The 25053-nt window shown below is 47.1% G+C and overlaps 1 protein-coding gene across 2 annotated transcripts; it reads left to right on the forward strand.

Annotated features, from left to right (window-relative positions):
- Positions 1-2585: 2585 nt before the first annotated feature.
- nacad (NAC alpha domain containing) lies at positions 2586-24062 on the forward strand. Of its 2 annotated transcripts, none has more exons than XM_036538748.1 (9): positions 2586-2997; positions 10721-16414; positions 16727-17026; positions 18938-19026; positions 19557-19640; positions 20850-20996; positions 22048-22179; positions 22628-22750; positions 23951-24062. In XM_036538748.1, exons 1-9 carry the CDS (start codon positions 2913-2915, stop codon positions 23963-23965), a joined length of 6669 nt encoding a protein of 2222 aa, XP_036394641.1. In that variant the 5' UTR covers positions 2586-2912; the 3' UTR covers positions 23966-24062. The 2 variants fall into 2 exon arrangements, with proteins under 2 accessions (XP_036394641.1, XP_036394642.1); XM_036538749.1 differs by having other exon boundaries at positions 16727-16990.
- The last annotated feature ends 991 nt before the right edge of the window (positions 24063-25053 follow it).

Here is a 25053-nt window from a genome sequence, read left to right on the forward strand (position 1 = left end):
CTGCTGTTCCCTGCACCTACACTTGTTCCCAATGAGAATTTCTTGGTCATTATGGCTATGCTAACTATGCTATGCTATGCTATTTAAATAAACAGTCACTATCCAGTCATAATTATGACTACTGTGCTTGAGAGCAATTAGGAACTGGATTTGGAGAACAGAAGTGAATCTAAGACAGGTTTAAATTAAGTAGTGATTTGGTGAACGTCGGGGTCATCCTATACTAGTGCGTGCAATTGTGGGCAGACGACCGTGATAAAGTAGAACGGTCTTGGATTGTCTCCGATCCCTGACAGTATGTGATTCCACTGCTGTTGATGATAGTGTTTCCAGGTGGAAATGAAAAGTGCCGCCTGAAACCACTCGCCAGCCACATCACGCAACCCCCCCCCCGCGCATCTCTCCATGGGATTTCAGAGGGCCAATCCGAAAGCACGCACTACGACCCACTGACACGGGTCCCTCCCTCTTACAGCTGAATGCTGGTTTGTGCTCTCCGTCGCGTTGGCGGGTTGTGGGAACACACCGCGCGGCTCAGAGATAAGAGCGGGAACTCTGTCAGGGCGTAGTAGTGGGTGGACTCTTAGTCAGCCGTCAGACGTCTCATTGAGGGACAGCTGATCAGGGCCAGATAAGGGAAAATAGTGGGAAGTCGGGGCATTAAAGGTATGATGTAGTTTTTTCACAGCCTATCATCAGCCAAGATCTGTCCCAGAGATCCCCACAACATGGCTGTGTTTCCAAAACTGAGTCAGAATTAGTTCGTAACATGAAATAATCTAACATTTAACGCTCATAACTGAACTTTCCAAAAACATTTTGATGAAATAAAGTGAATTATCTGATAACCGTAGCACTGTAATGGAACCATGGCCAGGGTGAACATATCGCATGCAAGAAGTTTGTGGAATTGTTTTGGGGGCCTCGTGGTACCCTCACACTACACTCACACCAGAAGGTAATAAGATCAGTTCTAATCCATCTCCTAATCCACCTCTGCTTGGCACTGGGCAGTAAAGGGTTACCAGCAGTAATGGTCCTGTTACAGAGAAACAGAAGAGGCAGGAGAACTGCAAGCAATTTGACACTGTAATTGTCTTATTTATTGATTCACTGGTGTATATACCTCACCCAACCCCGCAGTCAAATAGTTAATTGGACTGCACTACTTCCCTCTGTGCTGAATTCTCATGAGCTGCACAGCTGTAGATACAACCTCGGCACATACATGGATACAGGAGGGCAGTTACACGCTGTGAGGGCAGAACAGTATGTTGAGAGAGATCCCCATGGCAGGTGAGTAGCCTAAGCTGTGGGGAGACTGTGTCTGCATGTGTATGTGTGTGTGTGTCTGTGTGTGTGAGTGAGTGAATGAGTGGTTTCTGGGAATGTGAAAGTGAAATCAACAGGACAAAGGAGGTGACCTCAACATTCCCCACAGTGCCTCCCCCTTCTTTGTATGAGTCTGGTAAACCCCCCAAAAATCCAATCCTACCCCCCTCCCCATCCCCCCTACTCCCCGGCCCCCACCCTTTCTCGCTGCAGTTCTGAAAAAAGCCGAAGTGGAGTCTCAAGTATCTAATCTGCTCCTCTGAGCGCTCTGTGGCACGGTTGCCGTGGAGACCCAGCTGGCGCTTCCCCTCCTGGGTTCATCCCCGGGCTGGGGCACTGCGGCTGGAGGCCTCGCCTTCTCCGCCTCTCCTGCACGTGCTCTGTGGCGTGCGCAGGCGGTGAGGATCGCAAAGCACACCGTCAGCTCAGGGTTCACACACCCCTCTAACACCCCCTCTCCTTTTCTCGTCTCACAGAGGGAAAATTCGGCGGGGAAACAACAATTCCTTTCAGACTGCGAGCTGCATGCGCCTCATTAGCACTGCTGGATACACACTGGTCTACCGCCTTTAACAAACGCCTGTTCGATTTTTATACAGTTGATGTGAATATAAAACTGTACATCACCACCGGCTTGCCTCCCGTATGGGAGGGATGCTTCTTAAATTGAGTACCTGAAACAATGACGTGAATCAGCCGTGATAAGTAGGAGGCCTAATTACCATTTAAATGCTTTGGTCTCTGTTAAGTGTTTGCCTGTCCGTTGAAGTGTGCACGTGAGACGGGATACTGGAACAGATGCACTCCTTCTGGGTAACAGCAAGTGGCCTTAGCTCCTCAGGGACAAAGGGTTGGGGAGGGGGGGAGAAGGAGAGAAAGGGAGAGAAAGATAGGAGTGGGGGAAGGTGGCCTTAATTGTCTGGGCTTGCTCTCTTTCTCTCTGTCTTTCTCTCTCTCTTGTGTTCTGCTGTGTTAGCTCAAATGTAGAGGCCTTTATTTTATTTAGTTGTTATTGCATTGTCTTTCAACTCTCCCCCTGCTCTCTCTCTGACTCTCTCTCTCTCTCTCTTGCTCTCTCTTTCTCTCTCTCTCCTCAAGCTCTGCAGTGCTGGGCACCCTTCACCGACTGACATCCACGGGAGTCCAATGACACAGCAGAACTCTGCTGACATCATCTCCGAGGACCCAATCAGAGCCTGGGGGGGGAGGGGAGTTAGCGCCAGGCAGCCCTGTAATCAGAGAGAATACTGCGGTGCACTCTCAGATTCCTCACGCAGTCGGCAACGCAGCTCTGCAGCACCACGGAGAGAGACCTGCGTGCTCCCACACGTACGCACCCTCAGACTCAAACACACACACACGCTCACACACACCCACAACCGCTCACACACATGCACACGCACCCACTCCAGGCAAGGACCCCAGACCTGGAGCCGCGCTCAGCCACGCCGGAGAGAATCCGCCCGTTCCCTTTCCGCCACCGCCTCGCTGGCTCCTGCCCCCCTCCATCACCTTGACGATCTTGCCGGGGCTTTTATTTTTGCATCATCCCGGTCGCTGCATCGGAGACAGAGGGAGCCATGCCGGGGGAGGCCGCCCACAGGACCGTCCCCTCACCTGGCCTGGCAGGGGCGGGGCAGGAGGACACTGGCATCCCGGGGCCAGGTAGGTGAAATGGAGCTGGGCACGGAGGCTGGTGAAAGCAGGCAGGAGGTGCGATCAGTGAGGGGGGTGAAGGAGGCATGGCATTAGCATTTAGCTAACGCTGTTATTGGCATGATGGGATGTGTACAGAGGCATTGATGACCAGTAGCAGGGGAGGTATTAGAGAGTAAATACGAAGAGGCTCAGCGGGGTCCTGCAAACAGCACTGGGTGCGGGCAGCCTCGAAGTTAGCTTTGGCCCAAACCCCACCCAGTCCTTTGGGCCCCCCTGCCCCTTGCACCACCCCTCCAATCTCTGCCACCATGCTCCAGGTGAATACGTGTGCATAAAGCTGTGCTGGCACCTCCCTGACTGACAGCCGGCAGGAGCATGACACAGCATCGATGACGAGACCTGACGTGCCTCAGACGTGTGGCCTAGGGGACGACACGTAGCCCATTGGGAAAACGCAGCCCACGAGCCCACGCTGACGAGGTGGAGGGGGGGGGTCGGGGCGTTCCAGACATGTCCGGGGTGCCAGTAAACCCCTAACGAGGTCCTAGCTTTTGCTCCACGTCTTGTTATTTTTGGGGGTGTACGCTGTGGTCTGTCCGCGTGATGCTGACGCTCGGAGCCAGGAAGGGAGGGGCATGCGGGGAGGTTGCAGTAAACAAACCGGTCCTCCACGATGGTCGCCATCGCGAGGAAGTTTCGCATCACTGTAGGCGTGCTTCTGAGGCGCTCTCGGCCTCGCATTCATGCCTGTTTTGGGTCGGGTCTGCTGTCAATACAGTGATAAACAATGCTCCTGGGGAGCAAATTGCACAGGCTTATTGTCATTACTGCATTATTATTTTTTTCATTTATGGACACCCTTATTCAAAGCAACTTAAAAGCTGTTATGGTAGGACATAAGGTTCATATCACAGGATAACGAGAAACAGGAAGAAAATAGGTGCAGAATAACCAGAAGCAGGGCTAAAACATAACCGGATGACAGCAGTGGTTTAAACATACAGAGAGCGCCTAGCAATTATCAGTAAGTGCATCGTACCCAGACCACAGTAACCTGCACTGAGCTTAATAATAGTCTAATAGGTTTGTTTCAAACCCTCCTCCATGGTATTTGCGCAACAGCATTTCTGTTACAGTCAGTGTCCTAATCCGCTCTGCTGGGATTTCAGCCGAGTTCATCCTTTTAAAAAAGCACATCTTTAACAACAGGAGCCTGTGGCATGCGAATTTCCGTGGACCGTTTCCAGAGCAGGAAGGATTCCGCGCCAGATCCTCCTGTTTCTCCAGTCCCGTCCAATCGAATTACTTCAGAGAAAGAGGGCAGCAGGATCAGACAGGTGACTTGGCGGCCCAGGGCAAGAGAAAGGGCCATGATGTGGGGTGCTTAAAGAGTGGTTGTCTGTGGTGTCTTGCGGCGTGGGGAGGGCAAGACGGGGTGGGGGGTCCCTGTGGGATAATCTCCTCATGCTTACAGCCACCTGGGGACTGGCAGAGCCTCTGGCTGAGACAGTGGACACATCAGCGCTTAGTCTAAGAGGGGCGGGGGGGGGGGGCGGTGGGGGAGCTGCCCTGACGCAGCAGAAACAGGCTCGGGCCTGCTCCCGGGGGCTAGAGCAGGAAGCAGGGCTCTCAATTACAGCGGCAGTCCACCGCACCAAAGCAGCAGCACGGCGGAAGAGGTCGATAAATCGGGGCCCTCCTGTCCCCGTGCTAACAGCAGGACCATCACAGCTTTTGTGGCCTCATGTACAATCACCTCACAGGCACACCCTCAATATAATGAGCGGTGGTGTATTGAAAGCACTCATAATGAAAGTGTTTTTCTCTTTTTTCCTGCTTTTCTTTGAAGCACTTGTCTACGAGCATCATGACTTGTTATGATTATACCGTGTCATTCATTGGTTTTGGCCTTGGCTTCCTAGGAGTTTTTGCTCACATATGTTTAAGTGCTGGGGACATTGCAGTGCTGTGCTGTACTTAAGCCTGATCGCAGTGGTGGTGTCCAGCTCTGCATCTTAGAAGATGAAAAATGGCTTTAACACTTTTTGTCTTAAGTTGTGTTTGTGTTTGTGTGTGTGTGTATGTGGGGCAGTATGCTACAGTTATATAATGCTTAACAACCTGACTGCTATTGAGCACAAAGCTGACCAAGACTGACCCAGCAATAATACTGTAAATTTCCACTGTTGACATAGCTGATTGTACCTGTTATTTAGCTTAACGGTTGGGAGATAGGTAGGGTGTGTTTACGTTCAGCTGAGCGAGAGGGACTCAATATCGCAAGGACTTTATATTCTCATCACATCATGCTGTTCAGCTCAAGTTCGTCTCTCGCCTGACCGATCCCCTGCACCAGCTGGGCGCGGGATTTGTGATTTGCTTCACGTGGCCATCGTCCAGATCAAACATGCACACGGGGAGAGCAGGAAGACACTTTTAATAAACAGCGAACATGTTCGTATTCGTCTCCTTCTCCGCAGCTGCAACCCGGGGTGACTCAAAGGCGTTACGTAACGGGAGACAAACAGCGCCGAGATCTCCGGGCAGCGCACTTTTCACGTTTCATTATGTTGCAAAAATCCTCGTCCTCTAATCACAGCTGCGCGGCACAATAGCAGGAATAAATCAGCCGGGTGGGGGGTGGGCGGAGGATGGGGGGGTGCTGATATTAACATGCGAATGGGACGTGACTCAGCAGAGCAGCCCAAACGCACTGAAACGTCCTAACCCGGATTCCAGAGGCCGGCGCTAAGTCACCGAGGGTCGTTTTTTGTTTTTTTGTTGTTTTTTATTGTTGAGACCCAGAGATGATGCTTGCGGGGGCGCCTGTGTTTTCAGATGGGCGCAGGGTGCAGCGAGGGAGAGAGAGAAGGACAGAGAGCGAGAGAGAAACAGAGAGAGAGGGAGAGAGAGAGAGAGGCAGGGGAGGGGCAGCACTTTCATCAGCGAGCCATCTCTCGTTTTCTGCCAGGGCGAGCTAGTGCCTGGGCTGGCAGCGTTTCAGCTAGGCACTGAGCGGCCATGTTGAGCGATGGAGGCTGTTTCACCCAGAACCACGCCGGCCAATCAGCATGGAGGATGAGCTCATTGCCGAGATGTCCCAGTTCTGAGACAGGGCTGAATGGAGCCCTGTTTGTGGCTTTCGGGACCCGCTGTAATACATCTCAGCCATCCATTTCCCGACTCTGTACCTGGAGATGGGTGGTTTTAGTGCATTGTTAAAAATGTGCCAGTCTACAAATGTGCAAATGATCAAATAACACTCCAACACTTTCCAGTGCCCGTGATAGAAGTATCACGCTGTTGGCGTGAAAGTTTTCAGCAATGTTTTTTTTTTGCACAGCATTCAAGGAGCTCAAAACATTTTAACAAGTTAGGTCATGAGTATCTAGTTCTGGTGTGTTAGAATCACCCAGTTTGCTTTATGTTCGGTATCTGTGTTTCTATATTGTTAGTAATGAATAGCCACAGATAGGTAACTTTTTTGTACCATATCATACAGGAGCAACGTAGTGCTGGGGTAAGATATTGTGATCCTCTCAAATGGCTGACAAGGAGACAGCTGAGCTTTTCCCAGAGGAATTGAGTCTGCATATTCTCAAAGCTGTGCTGTGCTCTCTGCACACAACTTCATTGTTTGCAAGGGCCCAACTCAGAAATATGCCGAGTCACAGTTTGACAAGCACAATGTGAGTGTGATCACATTTCTGGCGCTCTGCATTGTGTACATCCATATGCTGTCAGGAAATTGGTCTTTCAGCTGCGGCTGCACCTCACAAACACTTAACTCCCTCTCCTTCTGTCTATGACGAGCCGCAGTTAGAGCATCCCAAAGGCACGGTTATTACCCTTGAGTACACTGTGGGCCGTTTTCCGCACTTCCCCCATCCCTTCGCCACTCAGACCTGTGTTTTGTCCCTCCCCTGCCAGTCCCATCCCATCCCGTCCTACATCTCTCTCCCATTTTCCTCGTCTCTCTGTCCTCCGCCGCCCACCCTGTCACGTCCTCTCTGTGTCCCGGCCCCTCATCCTGTGCGAAGGTTAGGGAGACAATGTCTCAGCTATTAGAGCTGAGAGTGTGTGGTGGCGGTAATCGAATGCTGGAGCCATTTAGCCCAGGGCTTGTCTTTGTGTCTAATTTAAAAGACAGCACGGCATGAAAAAGAGCAGGCGCAGAGTTTCAGATCAAGCACTGCAGCCGCCTCCAAGTGCAGAGGTCTGGCCTGCTATCAACAGCCCCGGGGGTGTTCGTTGGCCAAGCACAGTTTAGTGCTCAACACTGAAGTGTTTGGGGGCCCCAGTGTCTGATCGTGAGGCTGCTTACAGAGAAGGACTCTATCTCTCCATTCATTTAAACCTGATTCTGCTGTGGAGAATCAAGTATACCCTTTTTGTTGTGATTGTATTGATCAGACATATTTGTTTGACACACGCACGTGTTGAGTTTACATCATGGTGTTGTGCAACTTACATAACACCTCAAAGCGAGAAATGTGTTGCACTTCTCTTCGTACACAGTGCTGTCTGTTCTCTGATTGGTGCTGGTGGCCCACGTGACACACCCAGGCCAGTCAGTGATGAGTTTGTATTATGTGAAAAGAAAAGCAATGCGCCATTATCTGGCTTCCATTTGGAGATGGAAAATGTAATAAGAGGAAATGTTAAACCACTGGCGGTGAACTGTATTCTACGTGGACTGATTGCTAATTGAAAATGCAAGCATGCTCTAATCATCAAGGGGAGCGTAAACTAAATGTTTTTTGTTTTTCTCTTTTTCTGTCTGATACAAGGAAGGCCCCAAGCCCTCCAGAAAGCGCTGTGCCATTGCTTTTCTCCTCACTTTCCTTTTTGCTGAGTGTGCTCCGAGTTTGCCGGGAGAGCCGATGCTGTCAGTCCGAGTTTAGTGCTGGTGCAGTCAAGCAGAGAGGTTTGGATAAGGCCTCGCTTTCCCTAAGACGTCTAATTAGGCGCTAGACATTTAGAGGGATTTTTTTCCCCACTGAGTTGACAGCCCGGGCAATTGCTTTCTTAGGGCAGAGGGAAATTCGAACCTATCAGAGATGATTACATCTTACTTCCTTCACTTGCAGTAATTGGGTTGATAGAGGAGGGAAGGGATCCTTTAAGGGCCGTCCCGGAGAGTGGACGGGCGAGAGCCGAATAGACCCGGGGAGGCTCAGGACGTGGATGATGTTAATTAAGATAACGAAAGCCTTGTTTGCTTCTGCCCTGTGGTGTTCTGCGAAGGAGCACTCTCGACATTAGTGAAAAATGATCACCAGTTAGCTCATCATTGTTTTCCATGCGCTAAGACCTTGGAATATTTTTTTTTCCCAAGCATTAGGAAATTAAACTTAAGGAAGGAGAGAAGTTAGAAATTCTAAATTAGGATTGAAATTCTAAATATGCAATTAAGTAGGTGGCCTTTACAATGCTGACTTAGAAATGTGTGTTACCAGCTAATGGCTTTGTCTGAGTTTCCTTTTTCTCAGAGCAGAATCCTGCTATGGGTGGTAAAGCAAGATAACTGTGTCAAAGTGAGCATGTGTCCATCTAAGGTCTCATGTAATGTACAAAGCATAACCAATACCAGTCAAAAGTTTGGACACACCTTTCTTTATTTTTACTATTTTCCACATTTTAGAGTAATCAAAACAATGAAATAACACAAATGGAATTATATAATATCATATATATATATTTTTAAGATATTCATACACAGGCATCAACTTAACTATTTATATTTGTCTAAGAAACAAATTTCAAGCACTTAAGCAGCATAAGTCTTTACATCAACATGTCTTTGAATGCATGTTTCTCATCATCTTATTCAGGTGTGTCCAAACTTTTGACTTGTATAGTATTCACACACAAACAGATAATGCTACTTCAAGAGAGACTAACTGTCGCTGTGCCTGTAACCTCTGCCTCAGTCTGACTTGCTTCTTGCCAGAATGATTCTGTTACATTGGAGGATCTTTCACCCTGCCATTGCTGAATAATTTCTCTTTGATGTATGAGAGACTGTTTCAGAATGTAGATTTTCTTGTAGTTTCTCTCCCCCTCAAATTGTGTCTCAGTCTAATTAAGTAAATAGCTTTCAATTAAATTGATCAAATTGTACTTGGTGTTGTTCTCGTTAGGGAATTGTCACGGAGCGCTTCAAAGGGTGCATTAGAGAAACAATGCAAGCTGACAAGTAATGCAAGTGACATGAAATGGATAGGTCTTGCAGAGGTACTGTTCTAGCAGAGAACAAATCACCTAGAGTGATTCTATTAAAAACAAACTCCTCCCTGTCTTTTCGGTAGATGAGAGAATTAAGCTGATCCTAAAAGAAACTTAGAGATAATAGATGCAGACAAATCACAGTGCCACCAGCATTTAAAGGCAGAATCTGAGCCCCAACAGTTAAGGCGATTGCTTGAAGCACAAGCCGACCACCAGGCCGGGCACTAGGAGTCCGCAGTGGCGGAACACAATTGGCTTTGTTCCTCCAGGGAAGGGTCCTCCAATCAGTTTGGAACCCTCTAGCAGCTTGTGAGGTGCCTGTAGGTCATGATGTCAGTGAAAATGCAGCTATCCTCCAGTCGGCTATCACTCTGCAGTGGTGCACTGTGGGACTTGTAGTGTGAAAAACAGCCACTGCTTTTTTTGTTGCTTCGGCACTCCTGCGTGACCACAGAGGCTGTTGCTGGGAGGCGAGCTGAATGTATTATAGCTGGCAATTTCACAAAGAGAAGAAAGCACAAATAGGAAAATACAAAAAACAGAACAGAATGTAAAGAAAACATCTCACAAGGGTGTCTGTAAAACAATATTATGAGACAGAGGAAATGGTTTTAGTCAAGAGAACTGCATACAGTTCTAAAAAGGAGAACATCTCTCTGCTTCTGAGTTGGAAACATATTGAATAGATCCAGAATAAAACAAATGATGACATGGGTAGGGGGTCACAATGACATAATCGCACTCTGCTGGTGATACACAATGGGGAGAGCAGTGAAAGGGCAATGTATGTTTGTCTGATTGTATGAGCATGGTAATTTCATAGCATTATATTTCATTGCACACATAGTTTGCATATAGGAATCTTTTTCATTTACCACAGTATGATTATGATGAATACACTTTAGCCTTGAGGAGCCAAAGGAGTGGAGGTTTTTTTTTTTTAACATTTTCAGTTTTCCTTATGTAAAAGAAGGGCAACTCTGAATCATAGACTACAGGAAATAAAAAGAGAAAAGGCTGAATGCAATTACAGAGGAACCATCTCTCAGTCAGTTCATGTTTTAGTGAAAGTGACTCGACATGGACCATTTTAGCTTTCACTGTTGTTTGTGTGCCCTTTCTTATGATGGTATTGATATTGAATATTTTATAATCTGACATTTAGCTGACATTACTAGTGAATTAACAGACAGTCTTGGGGCTAGTCAAATAGGAGTAGTCAAATAGAAACAAAATGATTCTGTCTCAGATTTTCAACTGACTGCATCTAGGAAGAAGAAGCCTCACGAAAGGGAATGAAATGAGCATATAATCAATAATGCCTGAAATGGAGTTGATGATACTGTATGATTTTGTAATGGATGAAAAACTAGTTGCATGCGTTTCAAATCACTCTGATTCTCTGTAAATTACTCTGTTTTTTGTTGTTTTTAAATTCTCAAGATAAATCAGAAAGCTCTGGCTCACTCCCCCACTATTTTCTCTGTTTGTTTTATAGACATGACCAGACATGCCTCCAGCTCCTCTGCTTCTACTCCCAGTGACTGTGCCTCCACACCATCCCCCAGCACCCCACCTCAGCTTTCCCCACAATGCACCTCTCCGTTTGGCCCCCGGCTGGCCATGGCCAAACCCAACACTTGCGCAAGGCCCCAGCCTGAGGGGGCCAGCAGTGACGGGGGCTCAGACGGGCGGCCGGGCAGCGTCGGGCGGCTCACTGGCAAGTTCGGGCGAGGATCCTGCAAGCGTGGGCCTGTGAAAATGGAGAGGATCAAAGTGCTGACGGGGACCGAGGTGGAGAGCGACTACAAGGAGCCGGAAACCATGGACACACGGGTGGTGATGGGACAGGAGGCTCTGCTGAGGAACATGGAGAGCCAGGCGGGGCCAGTGACAGGCAAAAAGACAGGGAAGGAAGCCCCCAGTCTGGAGAGCAAGACACAGGTCCCGCCAACTGTCCCTCCAGTAGAGGGTCAAGAGGGGGAGACTGAGAAGGCAAAGTTGGACACTGGTCAGGAGAGTGTATCTGCCGTCCACGATGAGTGCCTGACCCCTAAAATGGAGCTGGAGAAGGACTCTGTGCAGCTCCTCACCCATCCAGTCCTGGAACCCAAAGCGATGTCGGACGATGGATTGACTGACAGTTGCAACCCCCTGGGAGGAGAAGCAGGGGAGGAGCTATCTCAGGGTGAAGTGCCTTCCTTGTCCTTTTCAGAGCCCTCCTGTATGGTTGACCCCCAACGAGTGGGAGTCCCCTCAGGCCTGGACCCTGACCTCTACTACACAGCCCCCTCTACCCCCATTAAGATGGCCTATTGCTCGCACCTTAAGCACCAGTGGTACCCTGGCTCACCCAGCCCAGGCCCAAGCTCCCCTACTGACGAGTCCTCTGATCTTCCTGAAAGTGAAGGACTGTGTTCTCCCCCCACCTCCCCTTCAGGATCCTACATCACCGCTGAGGGGGGCAGTTGGACCTCCTCCTACACCTCCAGCACCTCACCCTCCTGCTCCCCCAACCTTATCGCTGAGGCAGAGCTGCAGGAGGCACCCGCCTGCTATGTGGAGTCCCTCTCAGAGATTGGGGACGAGCTTGGTGAGGACAGGAACAGCGCTGAGAAGGACCCCTGTCTTTGTAAGGCCGATGGCCTGGGACTGCCAGAGAGTGTTGCCTTTGCGGAGGGTGGGGACGTACTGAAGAGGGAGACCTGCCGGCCCCACTGGGTGACGGAGGAAGCCTCTCCCCAGAGGAGCAGCAGCGGGAGGAGCACGTCCTCCCAGGAGGGGGGTGGAGAATCTGAGGGTTCCCTAGAGGCAACTGAGGAGCAGGAAACCGCGGGACTGGCGGCATACGAGGATCCAGAACAAGACTTGGAGCTGGACCTCAATGCCTGTGTATCTGAACATTTTGCCACCCTGGATGCGCCTCTGAGCCCAGAGGAGGTCATCTCACCAGAGCTGGTGGCCTCATTCCCCTTTGGTCACCGTATGGCTGCCGCTGCGGACACGGGCAGTCTGACCCCAGCGACCTGCTCCTCTGAGGTGTCGGACACGGACAACAACAGCCTATACGGTGAGATGGCCTCCTCCGCCCTGCTGTCTCAAGAGGGTAGTCAGGGAGGCGACATGATGATACCAGCCTCAATGCTTCCCTTCCATGCCAGTCTCATCTTTCAGGCTGACTCCATGGAGATTACTTTGTTTCCAACAGAGGACGAGACAGGCAATGACATAGATGCCTATGCAGCTGGAGAGGAGGAGGGGGATGTGGATGAAGATGAGGATGAAGAGGAGGACGTAGAGGAGGAGGAGGAGGAAGATCAGGAAGTGGTGGAAGAGGAAGGGAAGGTTTTGGAGGACCCTAATGAGGAAGACACTTCCGCATCCTTCTTGAACTCCCTCTCCGAGACCTCCATCAACGAGGGGGTGGACGAGTCCTTTGCCTTCCAGGATGACACAGAGGAGTCCATTGACTCCGCCTCTTACAACGGCGACGAGGATGAGAGGCTGTACAGCACAGAAAGGCATGCTGAACTGGCTCAGCAGTTTCCAGGGCCTGATGACCCCGTGGAATCCACACAGCCCCGGGGGCAGGACTCCTCCAACTCAGGCAGTGAGAGCGAGATGGAGATCTCCTCCGAGTCCTCCGAGGCGAACCATGAGCTGAACGAGTTCCCAGCGGTAGGCTGTGCCAGCTCAGCAGAAGCAATCCCTCCTACACATCCAGCAGCCCAGATGAAGGAAGCTGAAACATTGGCAGCGGAGACAGATACCCAGGAGCAGGTTGCACTGGAGAGCTTTGAAAGGCGCACCGAAGCTGCAGTCAGTGCAGTGCAGGAGCCAGATGGTGCATCTTTCACGCAGCCTTCTCAGGCATGTGCATTGCAGTCAGCTGTACAAACCAGAGCAGAGGATAACCCTGTCACTGGGGACCTGCCCCAGGCCTCTGCAGACAGAAGCAGCGAGCTTTCCACATGCATAACCGGGGAAGCAGCAGCAACTGGTGGCGAGCATGCGGATCTGGTTGCTGAACTTGCAGATCAGAAAAATGGAAACAACTTAGAGTACACAGACCCCACTCTAGGCCTGGATGAGACAGCCACCAATGACCTGAATAAAGGGGTGCCACTGCTGTCACACCCCAAAGAGGACTGCTGCAGCTCCAGCAACATACCTGTCTCCACAAGTCCTGAGACTACTTCTGAAGTGCCGGACAACCTGGCTGTCACCACTGCAGATGCCCCAACCTCAGGGTCCTCCCTGAACCTTGACAACCTGGCTGAGAACCAACCCTGTGCAGATGATGTCAACCTAGGCCCTCTCGATGCGTCCTGTTCCGCCTATAGCATGTTAGCCATATCACCAAAGAAAGAGAACTCTGAAACCAGCGTCTCAGGGATCGAGCCTTCCTCTGGAGGGTGGGAATCGGGAGTGCCTCTGTCCTTGGGGGAGTGTTGCGACTATGAGGCTGAGAGCTTGCTGCTGTGTGAGATGGCCAGACCGTTGAGTGAAGGGCCAGCTGATGCCCAGCCCAGCATCGACTCAGGAGATGGCGCCGTCACAGATCAGGAGGAAAATGTGCTCTGTGGTGACTCACATGAGGAGACGGCAGAAGCAGAGGGGGGCATGCCAGAGTCCAATCTCTCCAACTGGAAATCCATAGAGGAGATTTCAGAGGCAGGCGGAGGGGAGGATGGGAGCTCTCACTTCCCCGAGGATGACGAAAGCAACCTTCAAGATCAGGAGGGTGATCCACTCAAACAGCATGGCCTCTCCATTGAGCCTGAAGAGGTAGGAGAGCTGAATGACGCAGAAAGTGGCAGCTCACTGTTCGAATCCACGGGGCCACCGAAATGTCTCCAGTTCAACATCCTTTCAGAGGATGAGAATGAGGATTCCAAAAATCGGACTCCGGTTTTGGAGCAGGATCATGCAAACATCCTTGAAGAGTCTGTGTTGAACATATCTGTAGTGGAGGAGATACCGCCGTGTGATGTAGCTGATGTAACCTCTGAGGTATCACATGATGGAGGTGGCTCTGAAGAGCCTGACAAATCTCAGCCTGCATTGCCAGTTGGTCTTGAAGAAAACAGCGAAATATCAGGTGCCGAAACCCAAAAAGATAATTCTGACAAATCAGACAGCCCAGCTTTTGTCACGGAGCAAAATCCAGTGACTGCAGAGGAAGATGTAGCTTCCAAAAAATCTGTCAATGATAAAAATGATAATGAAGCAGAACATAAGGTGAAAGCTGACGCTGCGTTGTCTTTACTGGGAGGTTCTTTTGGCACCTTCAGCCCCAGAAAAAATGCTAACGTCTCCAAGCAAGAAAGACCTCTGGTTGGTTGTCCTCCTTTAGCACAGAAGGACTCTGTGGTAACATGTAAGACCGAAGAAGCTCCACCAGAGAATGTGGAGCTAACAAGTGAAAAAACAGAGACTAATATAAACACAGAGGAACACAGAGAGGATGAAGGAAGTCTGGTGTTTGATAGACGTATCGATGAACCAAAGACTATAGATGCCTTTAAGGAACAAGAGTGTGAAGAGAGTAAGAGTAATTCTGATATCTCAGGGGAATGTAAAACAGATGAAAAAGAGCTAAGAATTCCTCCAATGGAGACAATTACGGAAAGTTTGACTTTGCCAGAGAAAGGTCATGAGCAAGAAGATGTAATCAATGTGGAGGAACCAATCCTGCCTCAGACAGAGGGGGAAGAAAAAGCAAGGGACAACAGCACACCAACCCTTCAGAGTGGACAGGAACTCTCAAGTGAATCTGATGATGCAGCAGAGGGTGCTGTTGACAATGAACCAAAGGAGCCTGTTCTGTTAGTGAAAAGTGACAGTCCAGTCACTGCACATGAAAATCAAAGAAAACCAGATGTTTTAGCCTCAGAAGGGTCAGAGGAAGAGGATGCATCCAGTCAGAGCAACTGCAATGTAGCAACATTTGAAAAGAGCCACATCCCTGTAGCTGAGATGCCTTTGGCCTCCATAGATCAGCAGGTAATGGCAGCTCAGCAGCAAGTCGATATGGACGTGAGTCCTGTGGTATCAGAGCAAAGTGGAAACAATGAAAATCGAGATAAATCTGTTGTCCACAGCTCAAGTACTTCTGTTGCGTCGGAACAAAGCGGAAACGTGCAAAACCAAGATAAGCCTGTTGTCCACAGCTCAAGTACTTCTGTTGCGTCGGAGCAAAGCGGAAAGGTACAAAACCAAGATAAACCTGTTGTCCACAGCTCAAGTACTTCTGTTGCGTCGGAACAAAGCGGAAACGTGCAAAACCAAGATAAATCTGTTGTCCACAGCTCAAGTACTTCTGTTGCGTCGGAGCAAAGCGGAAAGGTGCAAAACCAAGATAAACCTGTTGTCCACAGCTCAAGTACTTCTGTTGCGTCGGAACAAAGCGGAAACGTGCAAAACCAAGATAAACCTGTTGTCCACAGCTCAAGTACTTCTGTTGCATCAGAGCAAAGCAGAAAGATGCAAAACCAAGTTAAACCTGTTGTCCACAGCTCAAGTACTTCTGTTGCATCGGAGCAAAGCGGAAAGGTGCAAAACCAAGATAAATCTGTTGTCCACAGCTCAAGTACTTCTGTTGCGTCGGAACAAAGCGGAAACGTGCAAAACCAAGATAAATCTGTTGTCCACAGCTCAAGTACTTCTGTTGTATCGGAGCAAAGCGGAAACATGCAAAACCAAGACAAACCTGTTGTCCAAATTTTAAGTTCCTCTGTTGTTCATGAGAGTGAGCAACCTGCATTACCAGCGGAAGAGGTGCTTGACAACAGCGTCTTACAGAGAGACCATCCTGCAGGAAGCACAAGAGACATCAATGCCAACCATGTAGAGAGCAGCCCAATGTCCCCCACAGAGCAGAGTGGATCCTCTACTCTGGGTGACTCATGTCAACCCACTGAGGAGCTATCCATTCCCGTCCAAGAGTCCCACTCAGACTTCATTGCCCCGGAGCCATCCGAACCTCCCAAATCACAACCCCACTCCATACCCGAGTTTTGCTCTACTGAGATCTCCACACCCCTCGATCAGCCCAGCCTTTCACAGCCCCTCCAGGAGACTGTATCAGCACCCAGGCAGCCAACCTCAGTGCCTATCCCTGAAACCCAGCACCAGGTGAACAGGCAGTCTCCACCATCGCCAAAGCAGCACTCACAGGAAAAACCGAGAGGTGCGTTAAATCAGCCTTGTAATGTTAATGTTGTTATTATGCAGGTGTTGCAAATTGATTTTGATGTCATGCATTGTGGGAATCCCTCCCAGGCTCCAGTGTGTGGCCTTATAAATAAGATGTAGGGTGATACTGTAGACTCTATAATAGGGTAATAGGGTTTTTTTCATTGCAAAAGTATGAAGCACACCTCAAGCTCTGGTGTTCATTATGTGGTATGTTTATTGTTATCTGAAAGCAGAGAGCTGTGGAAATTGTTTGTTGTTTTTACTTACGGATGGTAACGTCCGGATGTAACTTCATCCTTTGCAGATGGTCCAGAAGTAGAGGCTGAAGACTACTGCACAGAGACCCCACGTGGCTCCTCAACCAGGCCCGGCAGTGCCCCAGGACATAAGGGCGGCCGCCAAAGAGGGTCCTCACACACTGAGTCCAGCTCATCCAGTGAGAGAGAGCTTCCGTCCTCCCCCCAGGCTGCCAGCCCCACCCTCCGCACCTCCATGTGTGTGGAGACACACCCACTCGAGAGGCAGCAGGAGCCCCTGACGCGATGTCCCATCACCTACAGCCACAAAGGTACCACCGAGGTCGACCTTTCCTTCAAAAACAAGGGTATGTGTCCAGGGACTGTACAGGAGCTTTTGCGGTGTGTGTGTGTATGTGTGTGTGTGACAGAGACAGAGTGAAACTCTTTCATCAACATGTGCAAAAGTTTGTCATTGAGCAGTTATTTGTGGTGAATCCATAAGATGGTTGTTTTGACCTCACTCTTTAAATTAAGGACACAGCTCAGTTCAGCGTCAGTGTAATCAGACAACACTGTAATCAGTTTCACTCAACTTCACACACTGTCCTTTTTATAATCAAAGAATTATGGATGGATTGTTAACAAATGAGAAACGTATCAGAGATAAAGATGATGAAAAAATGTTGACAGGGGTGTTTTATATGCAACCTTCAAAACTGGAGATTACTTTGAGAAATATGTAAATCTTTCAAGCTGAGACTGAGGGCATTCACATAAATGGGGAATATTTAGAGGTCGTATAAGTGATTAATCTTCATAAATGTGTCCACTAATCAAAGAAGTCCCCTCATTTTGATGGTAAAGCTTGACTGGACACAATCCCTGTGTATTGCTGCAGGATACCAAGCGGCCATTTTTCAATGTGGCTGACCTCTGCAGCTTTCGTGTGAAATAAATCCAATCCATGCTCTCCCCAGTAAAACTGGGGCCTGATTCTAATAGGAGGCGCGCATAGGTCGGGTTCATCTGGACTTTCTCTTTTCCCCAGCAAATACCAGGATGGCCCCTCGGTTTAAGGGAGCTGGATCTTTCCCTGGCACAGTCATTCCTGTCCACAGAAGTTAGAGTTTGTTATATGAGTTTTTTGACTGACTGATCACTTCCTGAATATTTTCGTTATCTTATTCATGTCTTAACTTGTACAAAAACTCGTTTTACCTTACCACAAACAAAACTGACAGTGAGACATCACAATGACCGTGAAGGTTGAGAGAGCAGTGGCTTTTACCTGATCCTGTATTTTACCATGTGTGTGTTCATGTCAAAGGCATGGCATTTTTCAACAGCACATTCAACAACAGACATTATGGGATCAGTATTAATAGATTAGCAGCTGTAACTCGGTGCATTATGTACTGAGTAGAATGGCAATAATTGTCTGTGGTCCATGCTATTCTGGAGGTTGAAGTGCTGTAGTTTGAAAGGGCGCTCATCAATCTTTTAAAACTGAGCTGCGGGTACTATGCCACACCGACAAAGCAAAATCAATCAGGTGATTGAGACAGACATTTTCAAAGCCCTGTCATCGAGGGAAAACTGACCTTTAAAGACAATATTGTCTGTTTTCTGTTTGAAGCGCTTCACCTTTGAGGCACTCTCTATGAAAGGTTCATTGATTTGTACTCTTGCTCAGTGCCTGTGCACGTGTGCCTGTGTGCGTGTGTTTTTTGTTTGTGTCTGTGTGTATGTGCATGTGTGTGTGTGAGAGAGGTGGAAAGTGAGACCCAAGGAATACTCTAGATCAGTGTTTCTCAACCCTCTCCTGGAGTACTCCCTGCTCCAACACAGCTGATTCAAATGATCAACTCGTTACGAACTCCTGAAGCTGCTTAATAACAAACTGATCATTTGAATCAGCTGTGTTGGAGCAGGGAGAGATCTAAAACATGCAGGGCAGGGGGGTAGTCCAGGAGAGGGTTGAGAAACACTGCTCTAAATCACTGATTCTCAATCCTGCTCCTGCGCACGTTTTCCATCTTTCCCTGCTCTACCTACCTGACTGAACTCATCAGTGGCACTTTTGATTAGCTGAGCACACCTGATTTAATCAAGAGCATGTTAGATAGAAGATATGCAGGACAGGGGGGCTCCAGGAGTAGGATTGAGAGACACTGTTCTAGATCTATGTATATTACTTCTTTATATTTAGCACGCTCTGTCACTGGGATTCATTGTGAGTGTCTGCAATGTGTTTGTGTGTATTTGTGTGTCCACAGTTGGTTCCTGTAATGAGTCGGACAGTGACGGCTCAGTGCCAGAGCTGGAAGAGCCGGAGAGTCCCCTGCTAAGGGCCACGGACACACAGGTGAGTGGCGGGCCGCAAGGAGGAAGTGGGAATGAACCCAGAGTCCTATTCTTTATTTATCTTGTTCTTGAAAATGTGGAGAGGGGCACAGCTCTGAATGCAGAGTCACCATAAGGAGTGCCCCACTGGTGATTCAGCACCATGGACAGTCTTATAGTGTGAATTCTGCTCTCCCATACACTTTGTTCAACATATTGAAATAATTGCGGATGAGGATTTCAGCGCGCTCTGTGGCGGATGAACTCGAATTTCATGAGCCATTTTCATTTACATTTAAATCTGCTTTGATTTAAACAGATTTGAGAGATACAGACAGGCTTTTTAACAAAAACATATTCTGTACTGCAAAAGTCCTGCCACTTGTGTTGCTAATGATCAAGAACTGGCATTTTTATGTTTTGGTCAATAAATTTTATCTTTCATAATAGGTGATTGACTTAATCAAAAAAATCTTCCTACCATGCTTACTATAACCCTCTCATTCTGTTTCCCTTCCTACTGCATCTACCCTCCTTCATCCCCACCTGCAGTCTCAGCTCTCTCACTCAGCGCCCCCTGGTGACGAGTCATTGAACAAAGCCAAGCAGAGCCGCAGTGAAAAGAAAGCACGGAAGGTGAGGCGCAGAGAGTCAAACACAGAGCTGCTCAAGTGGCGCAGACATGACTAATCCAGTGCAGAGCTAATCCTACAGTTCTGGGATCGGAAAATGATGACCCCAATCAAACTGTACATCAAACTTTAGGCCAAAACGAAAAATGAGTCACTGCTTCACTGGAGGGATTAATGAAGTCTGAGAAGGGTTTCTGTATTCATTCATTAATGTGTGAAGAGGATCTGTGTGGGTTGATTTCTAATTAACGTGACTAAGTCTCTTAACAGACGAGACCAACTTGCTCTCTGGATGATGACATTGTGCTGGTCCTGTGTTTGCCCAATAGCTGTTTTTTAATGTTTCAGTCGTGCAAAGGTCACCTAAAATCTGTTAAATGTTATTCCCCAATAGGTCTTATTACTCAGACTGGAAATAAAGTTTTGAATTTAATTAAGTGATTAGAGCAATCAAAGGTTTTTAGTTTGTAAGAATATAAATGAATCAGTCATTGAATCTTGATGAGTATGCCAATGGAAGGCTATTGAATGTGATACCTAATATCATTATACAATTTAGCTTATAATAACAAAATTGCTTTTCAAATGGAACTCTGCTGTACGATCATATTTCCACCAGTGTACGATAAATTGTTTCATTCCCCTACAGGCATGGAGTTCCATTAAGAGTATTTCGTAATCTGACATTGTCATTGTTAGTATCATTGTATCATAATTTAGACATGTCTACTATTCAGCTCGAAATCAGCTGAAATATCAAAAATACCTGTGTAATGCTTTTTCTCTACTGCATATGGATGAAGTTGGTTTTAATGGGGAAAGGCAGGTCCTTGAAGCAGTTTCTCGATGTACTCTTGGAATTCCTTATTTTACTGAACAACACCTTCTCTCTTGGTCCACAGAAAGAGGTATCATACAAGTTATTAAGTTATTCAGTCTTAGTCATTTCTGGGGGACAGTGGAAATTTACATTTTTCATAGTCAGCATTCATGGTTAGAGACTGCAATCTGCTGTTTTTCTTTGTCGTCGCATTAATTTTCTTTAGGGTCATGCTACAGTCTCCAGATGTGAATTAACCATGAAATCAGCTCTGCAGTGTAGATCTGCAATTTATGGTTCTATAATTTAATGCTACAATGCTATAATGCTATAATCAGAAATCAGACGTCTGTGTTTGGGTGCACATGTATGCATATGAGCTTTCTGTCACAGGCGATGTCCAAGCTGGGGCTGAGACAGATCCAGGGAGTGACCCGCATCACCATCCGCAAGTCCAAAAACATCCTCTTCGTCATCACCCGCCCCGACGTCTTCAAGAGCCCCGCCTCCGACATCTACATTGTTTTTGGGGAGGCCAAGGTGAGGTCGACCTCCGCCGGTGGTGTCAGCAGACGCACTCACTGTCACTGCTACCCTGCTGATCAGTAGCCCAGTCAGCATCACGAAACCACCTGGAGCCACACCTTTGTGCTTGCTAATGCGAAACGCACTGACAACTGTGAGCTTTGTGTTCTATTTCCGAAAGCTCCTCCAAACCTCATGCCATTTCCCTTCACAAAGGTGTTAACTATACGCACATCAAATCAAACACAAGCAAGCTTAACCTATGGGCTGCTTTGGTGTATACTGAGCTGATAGGATACACAAAATACTGTATAGTGGCAGAGGAACAGTTTTTGTTCATCTTTACTGTGTGCTTTTTTCCTTCTTTAGCTCTCTCTGAATACAGCATGTCATTTGAGGTTCACATGCTGTTTTGACAAGACAGCGCTCACTGAAAGCACAGCATCTGTGCGCCTTTTTACTGTTTAATATGCCTTTGTCTGCCCTCTTTACTGCATCAGAACCTGGTTGAGTTAATCGTGTCCAAATTGAATATCATATCAAATCAAATTCAGAATAATGCAGTTCAGTTTTTTTGACCTCTATTAACTGAGAGAGTGTGCACTATGGGCTTTTGAAGATGCTCTGCATATAACTACCTACGGATGTAACATCACTGAGATAACTATCATTATCCTTTTTGACCTTTCTGTAAAAAGAATGTTACATACAATTTTCCATTACACTCAGTCAGAAGAAGAATACTGTTAGCTGTGGTGCCAGATTGTGGTGTGGCCTAGGGTGAGGGATGATACAGGAGTTCTTATAGGTTTGTGGTTGAAGGTGACTTTTAACAAGGCTTTAAGGGGACTCCATGAAACTACACCTTCTTCTAGTGAGATTGTGTGGGTCTCACCATCATACAACTCACATCAGGTGTTATGAAAGTATATTAGTTCATACTGTTAACACTGTGCACCAAAACATGTGGCCAGCATGATTTCTCTAAAATCATATTCATTCAGAAAGTAGTCAGACTGTCTGATGAAGTTTCTCTCTCTCTCTGCCTCTCTCTTTCTCCGCCCAGATTGAAGACCTGTCCCAGCAGGTGCACAAGGCCGCAGCGGAGAAGTTCAAAGTTCCCCTGGAGCCCTCGCCCCTCGTCCCAGAGAGCACCCCCAGCCTGAGCATCAAGGAGGAGAGTGAGGAGGAGGAGGAGGTACCTGCTTCCAGGAGTGTGGATGTGTACATCAAAAGGAGGCCTCTGCTGGTTTGGGAGGGTTGTGAAGCTTGTTTTCTGATGAGGTCTTTAAAACACAGTCCAAGGACCTCCAGGGCTTGAGTCCCACAGGTTTCTCAGCTCTCTTTAAACCAGCAGTCTCAGAGTAACAGAGCAAAACTCAACAGGTTCAGTCAAAACCCTAATAAATTAAATCAGATTAGGTTTAATGTCTATATGGAAAAGAGGCCAGCAGATACAACAGGCCCCAGGGATCAAGGCTGAGTAAGATGGCTGTTTTCTCTTATGTCTTATCCCTCTACTTCTTTCCACCCTCCTCTCTTTTTGTCTCCTCCCCTCACTATCCACCCTGCTCTCTGTGTCTCCTGCGCCCCTCCTTGTTCCCTCCCCCTCTCTGACCGTGCCCCTCCTCGTGTCTCTGGATCAGGTGGATGAGGCGGGCCTGGAGCTCAGGGACATTGAGCTGGTCATGGCCCAGGCCAACGTGTCCAGAGGGAAGGCCGTCCGTGCGCTGCGGCACAACAAGAACGACATCGTCAACGCTATCATGGTGAGAGAGAGGGCAGGCTCCAAACGTGTGACGCGCGTAACACACAACCTGACACACTCGTGCCAATTACAGAAACATGCCCTTTTATGAGGAAAGCACATATCTGCACACTATTATCAGTGGGTTAGTTGAAATTGTTATTATATTATACATATTATAACATTTGTTGAGATTTTGACACAATCAAGGTTTCATGTTTTAACTGTTGGTTTTGCAGCAGAACATTACTGTTAGCCCCTGTAAATTCTGCCAGCTTTATACCAGTTTCTCTGTCTGAGTTTCACAGAGGTTCAGTGCTGAGTGTGTTTGGATGGGGGCAAACCCTTAGGGTAACAACAGATGTTGAATATATGGAGCAGATATTGAGCTCAAACTGCACCGCATTCAAATTTCATTTGCCGTTTCATTTATTACAGCTGTATTTGTTGAAGCTGTAAGTGTTCTGATTGGCTGATTTGTTGTTAATATCACTGAAGGGGTATGATCTATAACAAACATCCACAGCTGGCATAGCAACTGCTGGCATAAAATGAACCTCATGTAATCAACCAGATCACAGACAAGACAAGGCATTACAAAAACCAGAAGGACCACAGGAGAATATCTGTGGTGTGATACTGAGAAAGCAGGATGTGACACAGCAATACACCCAACCTTGCCTGCCATGCTTACATCATTAATGATTCTGATGTCTGGCAGCACCCCTGTTTAATACTTAGAACTGGCTGGTACAACCCCCATTTGTTGGTGAATGGGCCCATTTGCTTGCAAACCATACAATTGTTAGTTATTTCTTGAGCAAATCATATGTTCACCTGAAGATGAGGTTTCAACTCAAGGCTTTGATTTTCATACCAGAAATTCAAAGTAACATTCCATATAAATAAACCCAGACACATGCAAGTGGAAGGTAAATTTTCAAAAATCTAGAATTTTTTATAGATAGAAGTTTTTGAACAGAAGTTTTTGATTTTCTTTAATATCCAGTATTATTATCTCACTGATCATGGGGTTAGTCACCAGTAGTGTGGACACAGACACATGTCCTGTAAGCTAGGCCACTTCATACCTAAACGACACCAACTATGGGCAGAGAGCGTCACTTTGAGACAGGGAAATGTGAGGGCAAAGTGTCCACTAGGTGTCAGCAGCGAGCATTCTGCTTTTGTTTAACTTGGTCTGTGTTGTCTATCTTTGCAGGAGCTGACCATGTGAGAGGAGAGGTCATCTTGCCTGTCCCCCGCACACTTGCCCTTACCACCCATACACACTATACTCCACTGTATTGCTGCTATGTTGCATCCCCTTGTACCTGCTGAATAAAACAGTCTGCTGTAACCATACATGGTTGTGGACTCCTTCTGTTTACATTTCTGTGAGCTTTAGTATGAGAATCACCCCAAAGAATGAGGACTTTTCTGGCACAAATACACACCAGTAATGCACTTCATATGGAACAATTACAATGGAAAATGTGTCTAGCAAACATAGTTATTTTATGTAAACATAGACTATAATCAGTTTCATTTAATGCACCCAATCTGTTTAATGTGAACTGTAGTGCTACAATATCAAATTCCACAAAGTAAAAAGGAAACAGCCACTAACTCAGCTTGTATCACCTCATTTATGCCACCCAAAATCTTAGTGTTTTATTAAATTTTTTAAAGTGTACTGTTTCATTTTACTGAGGAGTGTCAATATTTAAAACCATTATCTTTCTCCCAGCTTAAAAATCTGATGTGAAAAAACGGTTTTGAACGTCTTTGCTGTTATGTTATTCTTGCCAGAAGGGGGCATCCTAGCTCTATCTACAGTAAATGTGTTCATGTTTTCCTATACAGCTAAGGACCTTTAAAGACATTTGTCCTGTGCCAGAATATGTTGCTCTGTTAAAAAAGACAAACATTTTTAAATGACATTAGACTTTTGCACAATACACAAGATTATAAACAACTGTCAATTTTATTACACACATTATTTTACTATATAAAAACAGTTAAAAAAATGAAAACTATCAAATTACAAAAGGTTCCATACAAAATATGTCAAGTGGTATATTTGAACTTAATTGTAACTGAAATTGAGTTATCATAAGTGCATTATTGCTTAAGAATGTGAAAAATGCATTGCTGAAAATATCATATGATATCAGTTTCTCAAGTAATAAAAAGTTCTTGTTTTTGATCTATAACATGCTAATCAATTTCAGTAATCAGACAATCATTTGTCATTTCACCAGCCCAGATCGGCGGAACTCCAATGACATCCTTTCCTAATGATAACTACTCCACACACCGGAC

Source organism: Megalops cyprinoides, chromosome 10 (assembly GCF_013368585.1).
Source record: "Megalops cyprinoides isolate fMegCyp1 chromosome 10, fMegCyp1.pri, whole genome shotgun sequence".
In the NCBI taxonomy this organism is placed as follows: Eukaryota; Metazoa; Chordata; class Actinopteri; order Elopiformes; family Megalopidae; genus Megalops; species Megalops cyprinoides.

What these genes read in the sequence shown, in the direction of transcription:
- nacad (XM_036538748.1), top strand. Translation starts at nt 2,913, where the DNA reads ATGCCGGGGGAGGCCGCCCACAGGACCGTCCCCTCACCTGGCCTGGCA. An exon ending in CTCACAGGAAAAACCGAGAG is followed by an intron (nt 16,415 to 16,726) that starts GTGCGTTAAATC and finishes CATCCTTTGCAG; the next exon opens with ATGGTCCAGAAGTAGAGGCT. An exon ending in CCTTTCCTTCAAAAACAAGG is followed by an intron (nt 17,027 to 18,937) that starts GTATGTGTCCAG and finishes GTGTGTCCACAG; the next exon opens with TTGGTTCCTGTAATGAGTCG.